Genomic DNA, 15840 nt, shown 5'->3' with positions numbered 1-15840 from the left:
GAATTCATTCAATCAGTCAACCAATATTTGAGGATCTATAAGCCATTCCGTTGAGTGCTGAGAGGTGTGAAAATATAAAAAGCTCTTGAAAGTTTTAAAGTATTTTAGGGTAGGTAAGATACATGTACATTTCTGGAATGTAAGACAGACAGGAATAAACATACTGAACAGTTATTGGTGAAACTCTTTAGATGTTTAGAGGAGGAAAATATTTTTTAAAATACTCCCATCTAGATATACCAATGTTTAGTTGTCTTTTTAATATAATGTATTATGATTTATGCCAACAATAAACAGATTTTTTTTTTTTCAAATGAGAGCAGCACTCTTTCACTGGTACCTGCACAAGAAGGAGCATTTTCTTTTGCCCCTTCCTCAAGTTGCTTGTTCTGCCAAGCAAAGTGTTTTCCATCTGGAGTGAGTCAATATTTATTCATTTAATATTTAGGGAGCACTCATGATGCGAATGACACTATTCTGGGAATGGGCAATACCACGCCTTACGCTCATGTGCTTGGTCTGCAGTGCCCCACAGCCTGTGCACAGGGCCATGGCTCGTGCCACACTGCGGTGCCTTCTAGGGGCTCATTTCCCCATAACTTAGTATTCTGCTCAGGACCATTTGTCATAGGCTTCTCTCCTTCAGTGTGATATCTGCATTGTCTGGGATATAATTTCAGATAAGTAACATGTGTCTCTGTGTTTGCAGGAGCCTTCCCAGCCCTGTACCCCAAGAGTTCCCCTACCTCAACTCACCTACCCCAGGACAGCTACAGCCTATATACGAAAATGGTGAGCCTTTCCAAATGAACCAGGCCAAAGTTGGTACAGCAAGCTTGGGAAGGTACAATGGGATAACATTTGCTAGCCAGACCTGACTTTGCTGTGCCCCAGCCTCTACTGCAAACAAATGACTCATCTGTCTTCATGGCTGTGACAGGTGGAAGGTATGGAGTAATTTTAAAGACAGGAATCAGGGGCTGTGTCATGAAGTCTCCTTCCTTCTCTTGCAGTGAATGTTGTAAGTGGGCATGAGATTTATTCATTGGTGTACTATAACCAGCCGGAGCAGGAATCAGCAGCAGGTAAGAAACGGGGGAGTAAATTTGTCTCTGACTGTTGTCTTTCCTAGAACCAAGAGAACAATCAGTGGCTGTGCATGGCAGACAACAGCATTCTTCAGAGCAGAAGGCTGTGAGCATCACTGTGTATACTTAATGGCTGTCCCTGGGTCTGGAGCTACCTTGAGTAGAGCCCAGAGCTAATGCTAAGGTTCTTTCTTTCCTCTGGGGCTGGGCTCTCAAATTTCTTAAATTATAGTCACTTAGAAAGAGCAAAAATCCCATTATGGCCTACCTCTTCCCAACATCCCAACACAATGGAGGTAAAAACATGTAGTTAACAATAAGGTGTCATTGTAAGGCCTACATTTTATGCCTCACTCCCCAGTCATGTGGCAGCATCAGAGGTGATGGCTTCTGCCTGCCCTCTTTGAGTAGCCTGACACAGTCCTCATAACCCCAGCACAGCTGCCTAGCTGGTGCTCTTGTCCCATTCTACACATGGTTGGCCCAGAATAGCTGAGACGCATAAAGGCCCTTCCTGGCATAGGGGCTCTACTTACCTTCCCACCCCCAGGGTGTCGATTTTCCTCTGGCTACTAAGGGAATCATACTTGTGATAAACAGAAAAGCAAGACAGAAAATATTAATGGAAATCAATTAATGGGAAATAGATGGGAGAGGAAGAAGCTTTTCTTAACACAAGTTTAATGAAGGACTTTAAATATAAGTGGAATGTCATAGCACTTGCCTTTTCTCCGCAGCAGAAACCCTGGGGACACATATGGAGGACCAGGTAAGAGTCTCTATTGTTCTCTTCTCCATGTTCTTTCTTTCTTCTAGGGACTGGTTCTCAAACTTCTTAAATTATAGCCACTTAGAGCAAAAATCCCATGGTCTACCTCTTCTCTATCTCCCAACGAAATTGAGGTAAAAACATGTAGTTACAACAATAAGGGATTATTGTACAAGGAAATTTTGGAGGCTTACAAATTCACTTACTTTAGCAATGCACACATGAATGATTTTTAGTTAAACTAGGGTGCATACCTAGTCTCAAAATTCTATTTATTGGAAAATCTTTATCCTAAAATATTATTGAGCCATACATCCATCACTTTGTATTATAAGGTTAACCAAACAATCTACAGCAACTAAATTAGTATTGAACAAACCTAAGTTAATAGTAACTTGTGTCACTAAAAATTAGCATTTGGTAAACTTTGAATAATTCAAGATATCACTGATACAAAAATACTTTCTTAAAACTGCAGAAATTCCAACTCTGTGCATGTGTGCAAAAACAGTAGGTGCTTTGCAGTTTTGTCTAGTGTAGTGTGGCAGCTAAATATCTCAGGACAAAATTCAAATCCTTGGTAAACTCCAGTGACATGCTAAATTTAATTTATGAGCACAAAATTCTGACAACCTTTTAAAAGATGACAGCCCATGGGGCTGCCTAACAATGGCCCATAAGAATGAGGAAAGGCATTGTATGTTTGCATCAGTTTGCAGCTTATCAGGATCATCTCTGTAGTCCACCAGTGGGATACAGGCACTCTGAAAATGCTGGCCTTGGACCACAGTTTTTCAAGAGGCCCTGATTTTTGCATTATGTGATGAGCCATGATAAGATGCATCCAAGCTGACTAGGGAAGAGGACCAGTGGAGGCATATTCTGCTTGTCTTCCCTGTTCTAGTCCTAACCTTTGCTTCCAGGTTTCCTTAGACATCTATTCCAGGCTGAGGAAAGCAAACATTACAGATGTGGACTATGAAGATGCTATGTAAGGTTATGGAGGATTCTGCCCTTTGAAAACCATCCGTGACCCCAAGCCTCAGACCTGATATGTTCTTCAGGGATCCTGGGGCATTCGCTTTCCAGTATACCTCTCCTGGATGCTATTCTCCATGGCACTATTCCTTCACCTACTGATCTACTGTGAAGTGAAGTTGGCGCAGCCCTGAGGAAACTACCTAGAAGAACCAATAGACACAGGAGTGACAGGAACTTTGTTATCAGAACCAGATTCCTGCTGGCTCCTTTGAGAAAGGTCAACTTGTGCTCTTCTATTTACAAGGGAAAACAGGATGGAATAAAATAAATTAGGATCTTGGGATGGAGGGACAGTGAAGCTTAGAGCACATGAACTCAAGGTTAGTGATTCTGCAGGACTTCACAGAGAAAACTGACCATCATCATTCAGTCCAAGTGCTTTCTCTGCCCAGACAGCACAGAACTCCAGCGCTGCCACTTACATGGGTCATCGAGTTTCCACCTAAAATATGATTATATTTATTTTTAGTCACTGTTACCAAATTAGAATTAAAACAAAGTTACATAAAAAGTTATTGTGATTACACGTAATTTTAGTCACATATTCTGTATATGTAGGCCAACCTATACCACATCCAAAATTATGTATCTACTACAGCCCCTAGAAGCTTTATGAATACAGTGTGTCTTCTTTTATTCACAAAATTTTTGAAATCGTGGTAATATGGTTTGAAGTCTGTATCTTATTTTTTCTTTTTTAAATTTGAGACAGGATCTCACTCTGTCACCCAATTTGGAATACAGTAGCACAATCTCGCCTCACTGCAACGTCTGCCTCTCAGGCTTAAGTGAACCTCTCACCTCAGCCTCCTAAGTGGCTGGGACTACAGGCACATGCCACCAAACCTGGCTGATTTTCACCTTATGTAAAGACCAGATTTCACCATTTTGCCCAGACTGGTCTCAAACTCCTGGGCTCAAGCAATGTATTTTAATTTTAAAACAACCAGACACTCATTCTTATGAATGAATAAACATTTGGAGGTATATAAAGTAAAAAGTTAAAGTCTTTCCTGTAAGTTAACACAAATGTTTACTATTGCTAAAAACTTTACAGGTAGCTCTCTAGAAAGTTTTCTATTTTTGTGTACATACTTATACATACATGTAAGTATATAAATATTTAGAAGTATACCTATCTAACAAACCATCATAAAATATTTTCAAATAGATCTATTATACTATTTTAAAAGTCTCTATAGTAGTGTGTTATATAGATAAATCATAACTTTTTTCTTTTTTTATTGTAGTAAAGATACATAACATAAAATTGATCATTTTAACCATGTTTAAGTGTACAGTTCAGTGGCATTAAGTACTATCATAATATATTTTAATCCTTCTCACCACTGGTGGACATTAAGGAGGTTCCAAAATAATTCATATTATAAAAACAAAGTTCAAACAAATGTCTTTGTATGAGCATATTATGCACTCCTGCTGGACTATCTGAAGGACAAATTTGTAAATCTAGTATTGTTAGATTATGCATATTAAATATTCTTGTTAAATAGTCTTCAGTGTCTCTAAGGTAAGGCTGTATCAATTTATATCTCCACCCATAACATCTGGGAAATCGGTTTGTGGGGTGTGTTCGTTAGTTCTCACATTGCTAACAAAGACATACCCAAGACTGGGCAATTTATAAAGGAAAGAGGTTTAATTGACACACAGTTCCAAATGGCTAGAGAGGCCTCCAGACACTTACAATCATGGCAGAAGAGGAAGCAAACATGTCCTTCTTCACATGGCAGCAGGAGAGAGAAAGAGTCCTGTGTTCAGCCTTTGCCCATTTTCTGTCATTTGTGTTTTTCTTACAGTTTTTATAGGAACTATTTATTAAGGCATAATTTATAACAGTGAAATACACAGATTTTATGTGCATAGTTCCATCAATTTGACAAATGCATGTGTTCAAGTAATCCAAACCCTTATCATGATTTAAAGTATTTTCATCACTCTAGAAAGTTCCCTCATACTCATGTCCAGTCTATTTATGCCACTCTGAAAACAACTACTGAACATTATGCTTTTGACCATTTCTCCATTGTATGTGATGCCAATGTTTTTGTGCAATCTTTCGCTTCACTTTTTGTTTACAGTGAATTTTAAAATATGGAAGGTTAGTTTTTGCACAGCTAAACTCAATTTTTTAAAATCTTGGCTTCTAAGTTTCCTATATTTCTGTCATCTTCTATCAGACCATGTTGCCATGTTATAAAACATTCTAATATTTTCTTATAATGCCTCCATAGTTTTATTATATATTCACTCAATACATTATGTGTATATGTGGTATGAGGTAAGAATCTAACTTTTACTGTTTTTATCTTTATGTATTTTTTTTAATTTAAAATGAGGGGTAGGGATTTAACATTTTTTCAAACACATAAATTGTTCACTACTGTTTATTTAAATAGTCTGTTCTTTTCCCTTTTATTATTATTCTATCTTATCTCACTTAAATTCAACCTAAGCCTGTTTTGGACTCCAACTAATACTACAGATCTTCCTACCACTCTTCCCCTTGCATAATTCACTTCAAGCACATTAGCCTCAGGTTTCCTCAAGCACATCAAATTTAGTCCCAGCTCAGAACTCTGTACTTTCTATTTCCATGCTTTCATGTTCTTTCTCTTGATATCCTTGCTTTCTTATTTTCTTCATTTACATTTTCTGTTTTGATTTTCTGTTTCTGGTCCATGGACATTTTCATTTTCTTTTTATAGAACTAACACAGCTTTTTTACATTTTATATTTTGCCTGCCAGTGCCATGTGCCTGGAGCTCATGGAGGGCCTCAAAGGATGAAATTGGAGTATCATGAGATCAGGAGTTTGAACTTGCTTGTATTGTATGATCACCCCTTCTTTACCTTAATACTCACATTAAACATTATCTATGGTTTCTTACATTCCACTTCTTCTTAATCAATTTCTTTCTTTAAGAACTTAAACTTTCCCATCATTTCTGATAGGGTCTGTGAGTTTATTTGTCCAAAAAGTCCAAAAGCAGAATTTAAGATTAATAGCATAGCTTTGTGCACAACAGTTGTAATATTTTATTCTATGGTCTTCTAGCTTCTACTGCTTTCTTTGAGAAATCTATTTAATTGTTGTTTCTTTATAATTAATCTATCTTTTCTCTCCAGTTGCCTTTAAAACTTTTATATTTGATATTATGCAATTCCACTATGATTTATCTAAATGTGGATTTATTTTGCTAGAGATTAATAACTCAAGTCGAACGTATCATGCCTTTTTTCAAGTTTAGAAAATATTTGGTTATTATCTCTTTATTATTATGCTGCTGCTGTTCTATTATTTGAATTCTTTCCCTCAGAAATTTATGTTAGAAGTTTCCTAGACTTCATTCTATTCTCATGACTCTTAATTAGTCTTGCCAAATTTTCATTTCATTATCACTCATTGCATTTTAGGTAATTTCTTAATCTCTATCTTTCAGTTTGCTAGTTCTTTCTTCAACTGTTTATCTATTTTATTGCTTAACCTATTTATTTTCTATTTCAATGATTACATTTTTTGAGATTTTATTGGCAAAATGGTTAAAAGCATGGTTTCAGAAGATTGTCTGGATTTACATTTTGCCTCCATTATTTACTAGCTCTCCAGTTTTGGTTAAATTAATTAACCTTTTGTGCTTCTTGATGTGTAAAATTGAAATAACAATTGTATATAAATAAATACAGTGTTGTTTTGGTAATTCAGTAAAATTATTTGTGTAAAATGCTTAAGACAGTGCCTGAAATGACATTGAGTCCTCAAAAAATAAATTATCATTATTATTCCTTCACAGAGTTTTTTTGTTATTTGTTGTGTTTTACTATTATTGGCTTAACACTTGATTTTATGATTTTTAACAAGCTTCAAGTTTAAATACACTGTAATTCTCAGATAAATCTACTACTTGAAGTTTTAGGCATTTAATCCTGAGTTTATCACATATTTTGTTTAATTCATATTTATTTATTTAATATATTTATATTTATTATAATATTTTTAGAGACAGAATCTCACTCTATCACCCAGGCTGTAGCGCAGTGGCATGATCATAGTTTGCTGCAACCTCAAACTCTTGGACTCAAGCAATCCTCCCACCTCAACCCCCCAAGTAACTGGAACTAGTGGTGCACCGCCATGCCCAGCTAAGTTTTAATTTTCTTTTTCTAGAGATGGGGTCTCACTATGTTGCCCAGACTGGTCTTGAACTCTAGCCTCTACCAATCTTTCTTCCTCTCACATATTTTAAACCTTGTTTATGGTGGTTGGGTAGATTTTGTGATTTTACATTGAGAAGTGTCCTGTACAATGTGGGGATTCCATGTGGCCTGGGTTCTTTTTTTTTTTTTTTTTGCATGTGTGTGAAGGCTGTTATGGTATTATTGGCAAATAAACATTGTATATATTTATGGTACACAATGTGATGTTTTGATATATGTATACATTGTGAAATGATTAGATTTGGCTAATTAACATATACATCACCTTGCATACTTACCATTTTTTATAATGAGAACATTTACAAGGTAATCTTTTAGCAGTCTTCAAATATAGAATACATTACTATTAACTATAACACCATGCTGTATAATAGATCTCCAAAACTTTCTAACTGAAATGTTACATCCTTTGTCCAATAACTCCCTATTGCCCCTCAATCCCTGGCAACCACCATTGTACTCTTTGCTTCTATGAATTGGAGTTATTTAGATACCACAGGTAAGTGAGATCATGTGGTGTTTGTCTTTCCGTGCCTGACTTACTTCACTCAGCATAGTGCTCTTCAGATTCATCTACATTGTCATAAATGATATAAGTTCTTTCTTTTTAAAGGCTGAATAGTATTACATTGTGTATACATATCACATTTTAAAAATCCATTCTTTCGTTGATGGACAGGGAAGTTGATTCCATATCTTGGTTATTGTAATGCTGCAGTGAACATGGGAGTGCAGATATCTTTTTGACATACTGATTTCATTTCCTTTGGATATAAATCCAGTAGTGACATTGCTGGGTCATATGGTAACTCTATTATTATACTGTTTTCTATAATGAATGTTTTAATTTACATTCCCACAGACAATTCCCTTTTCTCTACAACCTTGGCAACACTTGTAATCTTTTGTCTATTTGATAGTAGACATTCTAACAGGTATGAGGTACTATTCCACTGTGGTTTTAATTTGCATTTCTCTGATATTAGTAATGTTTAACATATACCTGTTTTATATACCTGCTGGCCATTTGTGTGTCTTCTTTTGAGTAATATCTATTCAAGTTCTTTGCTGATTTTTTAACTGAATTATTTGTTTCCTTGTTTACATGAGGTTCTTATATATTTGGCATACTAACTCTTGTCAGATATATGGTTCGCAGATACTGTCTTTGGATTTTTTGTTTTTTGTTTTCTGGTTTTGCCCATAATTTTGGGATCAGATCCAAAAATATCTTTGTCAAGATTGAAGTCAAGAAGTTTTTCCTTATGTTTCCTCCAGTATTTTACAGTTTCAAGTTTTAACATTTAAGTCTTTAAGTTGATTTTTGTGTATAGTGTAGGATAAGCATCCAATTTTATTATTCAGCATGTAGATATCCAGTTTTCCCAACACCATTTATTGAAAACACTGTCCTTTCCCCATTGTGTGTTCTTGTTCCTGTTCTTGTGTGTACTTTGCCAAAGATCAATTGAGCATAAATTTGTGAAATTATTTATGGGCTTTCTACTCTGTTCTATTGGTCTATATTTCTGTGTTTATGCCCTTGCCATGCTTGTTTGATTACTAAGCTTTGAGTACATTTTGAAATCAGGTAATGCAATACCTCTAGCTTTGTTCTTTCTGCTCAAGAACAAATTTCACCAAGTCAAATTAAATGGCATTAAATTTTAGCAGAATTGGTTTGCTAAATTGCTTTTTGTATTGGGGCCTTTTGTGGTTCCATACAAATTTTAGGATTTTTTTCTATGTTTGTTAAAAATATTATTCAAAATTTAATAGGGATTACATTAAATCTGTGATCTCTTTGGGTAGTATGGACATTTTAACAATACTAATTCTTTCAATCCATTTATTTGTATCTTCTTCAATATCTTTCACCAACATTTTATAGTTTTTGGTACAAAGACCTTTCATTTACCTCATTAAATTTATTCCTAAGTATTTTATTCCATTTCATATGGGATTGTCTTCTTGATTTCCTTTTTCAGATAGTTTGTTGTTAGTGTATAGAAATGCTACTGATTTTGTATGTTAAAGTTATATCTTGTATACTACTGTATAACAGTTTTTTGGTGGAGTCTTTATGGTTCCACGTCATCTTCAAGCAGAGACAACTGTACTTCTTCCTTTTCCATTTTGATGCCTTTGGGATTTTTTTCTTGCTTACTTGCTCTGGTTTGAACTTCCAGTACTATGCTGAAAAGAAGTGGTGATAGTGGACATCCTTGCCTTGTTCCTGAGCTTAGAAAAAGAGCTTTAAGTTTTCACCATTGACTATGATGTTAGCTGTGGGCTGTGATATATGGCCTATATCATGTTGAGGTACATTCCTTCTATCCTAATGTGTTGAGAGTTTTTATTATAAAAAGATGCTAAATGTTTTACAATGCTTTTTTTGCATATATTTGCATTTGCATTTATTGAGATGATTATACAGTTTTTGTACTTCATTTTGTTAATGTGATGTATCAGTTTATCGATTTGCTTATGTTGAATCATCCTTGCATGCCAGGGATAAATTCCACTTGTTATTATGGTGAATGATTCTTTGAATGTGCAGTTGAATTTGGTTTGCTAGAATTTTATTGAGGATTTCTGCATCTATGTTCATCAGGGATTTTGGCCTGTAGTTCCTTTTCTTGTAGTGTCCTTGTCTTGTTTGGGTATTAGAGTAATGCTCACCTTGTAAAATGAGTTTAGAAGTATTCTGTCTTCAAATGTTTTGCAATAGCTTTGGAAGGATTGGTGTTAGTTCTTTTTTAAAATTGTGAGTAGAATTCAGCCCTGAAGGTAACAGGTCCTGCACTTTTCTTTGATGGGAGATTCTTTAAATTGCTGATTCAATTTTCGTACTCATTTTTGGCCCATTCAGGTTTTCTATTATTTCATGTTCAATCTCAGTAGATTGTATGTTCCTAAAAATTAATCTGTTTCTTTAAGGTTATCCAATTTGTTGGAATATAATTGTTTATAGTAGTCTCTTATAATCTTTTTTATTTCTGTGGTATCAGTTATGTCTTCTCTTTCATTTGTAATTTTTGTTTATTTCAGTTTTGTCTATTTTTATAAGTTTGTCTAGTTAAAACTTTGTCAGTTTTGTTTCTTTTCAAAAAGCAACCATTAGTTTCATTTGTCTTTTCAATGATTTTTTTCTAGTCTCTATTTTATTTATTTTTACTCTAATCTTTGTTATTTTTCTCCTTCTACTGATTTTCAGGCTTAATTGGTTCTTCTTTGTCGAGTTTCTTGAGGTATCATGTTAGGTTGTTTATTTGAGGTATTTCTTATATTTTTTAATGTAGGCATTTATTGCTACAAATTTTCCTTTTAAAGTTGCTTTTGTGGCATATCATAAGTTTTAGAACGTATCTTCATTTTTGTTTGTCTTGAGATTTTGTTAATTTTCTATTTGATTTATTCTTCAAACCATTGATTGTTCATGTGTTGTTTAATTTTCATATATTTGTAAATTTTCCAGCATTCCTCCTGTTTTTGATTTTTAGTTTCATAACATTGTGGTTGGAACATTGTGGTTGAAATCACCAATATGATTTCAATCTTCTTAAATTTATTAATAATTGTTTTGTGTCCTAACATGTGATCTATCTTGAAGAATGTTTCTTGTGTACTTGAGAAGAATACCTATTCTACTGTTCAATGGAATGTTCTGTAGATGTTAGGTCAATTTGCTCTAAAGTGTAGGTCAAGTGTGAAATTTCTTTGCTTATTTTGTGTCTGAAGCATATAGAGGTGTCAACAGCAGAATTGAGAATCTGAAGAAAGAATGTGTGAATTCAAATACAGGTTATTTGAAATATCCAATCAGAGGAGAAAAAATAATGGAAAGGAATAAAGAAAGCCTATGGGATTTATTGATTTTGACAATCTATTCATTGTCAAAAGTGGAACATTCAATAATTTTACTATTATTATATTGCAGTTGATCTATCCCTTAATATCAATTCAATTTGCTTTATATATTTAGGTGCTCTGATATTGAGTGGTTATAAATTTATAATTGCTATTTTCTCTTGAGGAACTGACCCATTTTTATTATTAATAATCTTCTTCATCTGTTTTTATAGTTTTCGAATGAAAGTCTATTTTGTGTGACATAAGTATAGCTACTCTTCCTCTCTTTTGGTTTCTATTTGCATGGGCTACCTTTCTCCATCTTTTGACTTTCTGTCTATGTGTTCCCTTAAAGGTGAAGTGAGTCTCTTGTAGGCAGCATATAGCTTGGCCTTTTAAAAAAATCTATTCAGCCATTTTATTTTATTTTTTTTTATTTTTATTTTTTTGAGATGGAGTTTCGCTCTGTCGCCCAGGCTGGAGTGCAGTGGCCGGATCTCAGCTCACTGCAAGCTCCGCCTCCCGGGTTTACGCCATTCTCCTGCCTCAGCCTCCCGAGTAGCTGGGACTACAGGCGCCCGCCACCTCGCCTGGCTAGCTTTTTGTATTTTTTAGTAGAGACGGGGTTTCACCGTGTTAGCCAGGATGGTCTCGATCTCCTGACCTCGTGATCCGCCCGTCTCGGCCTCCCAAAGTGCTGGGATTACAGGCTTGAGCCACCGCGCCCGGCCTATTCAGCCATTTTATATCTTTTGATTGGAGAATTTAACACATTCACATTCAAGGTTGTTGATAGGTAAAAATTTACTACTGTCTTTTGTTAAATTATTTTCTGCTTGTTTTATAGATCCTTTGTTCATTTCTTCCTCTCCTGCTGTCTTTCCTTGTGATTAGATGATTTTCTGTAGTGGTATGCTTTAATTTCTCTCTTTATCTTTCATATACCTATTATAGGTTTTTATTTTTATTTTGTGGTTACCATTATGCTTATGTAAAACATCTTGTAGTTATATCAATGAAAGTTGATAACAACTTTATTTGGATTGCATACAAAAACTTTATACTTTTTACTTCCCCACACATTTTATGTTTTTGATGTCATAATTTACATCCTTTTATATTGTGTATCTATTAACAAATTATTGTAACTGTAATTATTTTTAATACTTCTGCATTTCAACCTTTACACTAGAGATATAAATGAGATCCATATCAATCCATATCACAATTACAGTACTAGAATATTCTGAAATTGACTATGTGTTAATATTTACCAGTGAGTTTTCTACTTTACATGTTTTCATGTTATCAGTTAGTGTCCCTTCTTTCAGGTTGAAGAACTCCACTGAGCATTTCTTATAAAGTAGATGTAGTGATGATAAGCTCTCTCAGCTTTTGCACATCTGGGAAAGTATTTCTTTCATTTCTGATGCACAGCTTTGCTGTATGAAGTATTTTTTGTTGAATATCTTTGCTTTATTTATTTATTATTTTTTTTGAGATGGAGTTTTGTTCTTGTTGCCCAGGCTAAAGTGCAGTGGTACAATCTCACCTCACTGCAACCTCCACCTCCTGGGTTTAAGTGATTCTCCTGCCTTAGCCTCCTGAGTGTCTGGGATTACAGACACCTGCAACCACACTCGACTAATTTTTGTGTTTCTAGTAGAGATGAGGTTTCACCATTTTGGACAGGCTGGTCTTGAACTCTGGACCTCAGACAATCCTCCAGCCTCAGCATCCAAAAGTGCTAGGATTACAGTCACGAGCCACTGCGCCTAGCCAGTTGGACATTTTTTTCTTTTTCTTTCAGCACTTTGAATATATCATCCCACTGTTTTCTGGCCTGCAGAATTACTGTTGAGAAATCCCCTGATAGCCTTTTAGGGATCCCCTTATAATAGGATCTTCTTTTCTCCTGTTGCTTTCAAGATTCTTTTTGTTTTTGACTATTAACAGTTTGATTATAAAATGTCTTGGTGTAGCCTTCTTTGGATTGAATATGATTGGAGATATTTGAGCTTTCTGTACCTGTATGTCTATATCTTTTCCTAGATTTGGAGAGTTTTCAGACATCATTTCATCAAATAAACTTTTGGTCCTTTTCCTGATCTCTTCTCTTTATTAAATTCCTACAATGCAAACGTTAGCTGCCTTGATGCTGTTCCATAAATTCCATAGGAATTCTTTCTCATTTTCTTTCATTCTTCCTTATCCACTGACTGGATATTTTTTAAATAATGTCTTCAAATTCACAAATTCTTCTACTTCTCAATTCTGCTATTGATGTTTCTATCGCCTTTTTTTCATTCCATTCATCATATTCTTCAGCTTTAGAATTTATCTTTTTAACATGATTTAATCCCTCTGCTAAATTTTCCATTTTATTCATATCTTATTTCTCTAATTTTGTTAAGTTGTTTGGGTGTTCTCTTGTAGTTTACAGAGCTTCTTCCAAACAATTATTTTGAGTTATTTGTCAGGCAAATTTGGAATTCAGTTTCTTTGGTGTCAGTTACTGGAAGATCATTGGGGTTTTTTTTTTGTTTGCTTGTTTTTGTTTTGTTTTGTTTTGTTTTGTTTTGTTTTGTTTGAGACAGAGTCTCACTAAATTGCCCAGACTGGAGTGCAGTGGTGGTATCTCAGCTCACTCCAACCTCTGCCTCCTGGCTTCAAGTGATTCTCCAGCCTCAGCCTCCCGAGTAACTGGGATTACAGGCATGCAATTTTTGGTGGTATTTTGTTTTCTTGTTTTTTTCTTGTTGCCTTTCTTTGATGTCTGCACATTGATGGAGCAGTCATCTCTTCTAGACTTTATATACTGACTTTAGCAGAGAAAAATCTTCCCCTTGAGATGGGACAAAAGGTACCAGCTGGGGGTGAAGGAGTGCAGCAGTTCTAGCTCCACTGAAGGTGCAGAAGTTTAGTCTCCATGCAGCTCTGTCAGCTGAGATTGGTGTTGACAAAGATTGCAGGTATTCTCAGTGGCCAACGCTGTGAGTGTCCTCAGCAATAGTGAGAGCTGTTAAGGTCTTCAGTGGTGAAGGCTATTGTGGTCCTTCCAATCTCTTTTTGTTCCACTGGGGAAGTCATGGCTAAGAGGCTCTCTTTTTCGCCAGGTTCATCTTGAGGGCATGCTTGCAGTGGTAGTGGCACCAGTGTCTGATGTATAGTGTCCATGGAAAAAAGGCACAGATTTGGGATCTGAAGCATGGCCACATGTGGAGGAACCATGGCTTGAGTCTGGCGTAGTGTGCTCAGGGCACAGGCATCCTCATTGCTGCACTGATAAAGGTGTGCAAGGTGGCATGCAGCAGCATATTCTCCTTGGGAGTCTGCAGCAGGGAAGGCTGTTGGTTGCCTTAGTGGTGAAAGATGTCCATGTTTTCTGCAGAGCCGGCCACCTACTGCCTGGCTGATCTGAATAGCTCCCACCCATCTTTGTTTCTAGCCATCTGCAGATGTCTCAGGTACACCATTCTCCCCAGAAATTATTTCTGTGTAATCATTCTTCTTTTTTTCTTTTTACATCTAATGTGTTGCTGTAAATTCTTAAGTGGACCCTAGAGCCCTCTTAAGGCTATTATCTTTCATAGATAACTATCTTTTTTTGTGTGAGAGGGAGGATGAAGCCTAATATCTTCTAGTTTGCCATCTTGCTGGTATCACTGTGGCCTGGGCTTCTGCTGTGTCCTTCAAAATCCATTTTGCATTTGTTTTGCTAAGCCCTGGAAATTTCATTGGCCTAGGAACAATTTTTATGGTAACTCCTTCTTTGGACTTTCCCAGAGCACACACGTTAATGTGGCATGGTCCTGGGCTTTAGTTGTTTCAGGGGAAATTTGATGTTTTTCCCAGAACTCATACAAAGACAAACTTGCTTATCATCTCTCCTTGCTGATGGGTGGATTTTTCCCCCCTGACCCACCATTCATTTATTAAAAGGTGGCCTTTTGAGGGTCCACACTTTATGCAGGTGTTTTAGTTTCAAGTTTCTTCCTCTTGAGGCCTTAAGGTTTTGTTTCCTAGTTCCACATGGATTTTAAACACTAAGCCCATAAAAAGTATCTAGTGTTGGCTGGGCGTGGTGGCTCACACCTGTAATCCCACACTTTGGGAGGCCGAGGCTGGTGGATCACTTGAGATCAGGGGTTCTAGACAAGCCTGGCCAACATGATGCAACCTCATCTGTACTAAAACACAAAAATTAGCCGGGCGTAGTGGCGGGCGCCTATAATCCCAGCTACGTGGGAGACTGAGGCAGGAGAATCGCTTGAACCTGGGAGGCAGAGATTGCAGTAGGCTGAGATTGCCCCCACTGCACTCCAGCCTGGATGACAGAGCAAGAGTCCATCAAAAAGAAAAAATAAAAAAAAGTAGCTACTGTTTAATTTCTTCCCTTACTCTTCCCAGGGGAAGAGTAATGCCAATTTACATGTTTAACACTCTGCTTTCACTTCCCCATTTATCTGCAACGGGGGAATTTCTCTTCTTTCTTACATATATAGTTATGTATTTGAATAATGTGTAATATTTATTCATCACTTACAAGCATTTAAGTGGGAGAATTCAAAGTGGGAGAATTTTCAGTTGTTTTAGTCTACCCAAACCCGCCAGAACTAGTATTCCCCACTTCTTGTTTTCCCAGTGGTGGTGAATTTTATTTTGATTTTTAAATTTTTTCATCATCTAAGGGGATTTTGAAAGTAAGAAAATTTAAATACCAGTGCTTAGTTTGCCATCTTGGATCGTATCTTCCATTATAAGTAACTGATGATCCAATTGGCTGGAATCAGAGACTTTCTGAAAATATTGATGACCCTTAATTTTCTCTGTATTTGTGGAGAGCTATTA

The 15840-nt window shown here is 36.0% G+C and overlaps 1 protein-coding gene across 3 annotated transcripts in view; it reads left to right on the top strand.

Annotated features, from left to right (window-relative positions):
* FCRL1 (Fc receptor-like 1) overlaps window positions 1–4547 on the top strand; it is a 26342-nt gene extending 21795 nt beyond the window's left edge. Inside the window, exons 7-10 of one of the 3 annotated variants that reach the window (XM_011928478.1) lie at window positions 710–792; window positions 1133–1194; window positions 1826–1857; window positions 2781–4547. In XM_011928478.1, the coding sequence (XP_011783868.1) occupies window positions 710–792; window positions 1133–1194; window positions 1826–1857; window positions 2781–2790 (187 nt within the window). In that variant the 3' untranslated portion in view covers window positions 2791–4547. Of the gene's footprint in view, window positions 1–709; window positions 793–1013; window positions 1086–1132; window positions 1195–1825; window positions 1858–2780 lie in introns of all 3 variants that reach the window. The other 2 variants (XM_011928477.1, XM_011928476.1) reach the window with 2 other exon arrangements.
* Window positions 4548–15840: the final 11293 nt, after the last annotated feature.

This window comes from Colobus angolensis, unplaced genomic scaffold, assembly GCF_000951035.1.
Source record: "Colobus angolensis palliatus isolate OR3802 unplaced genomic scaffold, Cang.pa_1.0 Scaffold77, whole genome shotgun sequence".
In the NCBI taxonomy this organism is placed as follows: domain Eukaryota; kingdom Metazoa; phylum Chordata; class Mammalia; order Primates; family Cercopithecidae; genus Colobus; species Colobus angolensis.
Note: the sequence above shows the minus strand (reverse complement) of the source record. Positions and strands in the feature narration are given on the sequence as shown.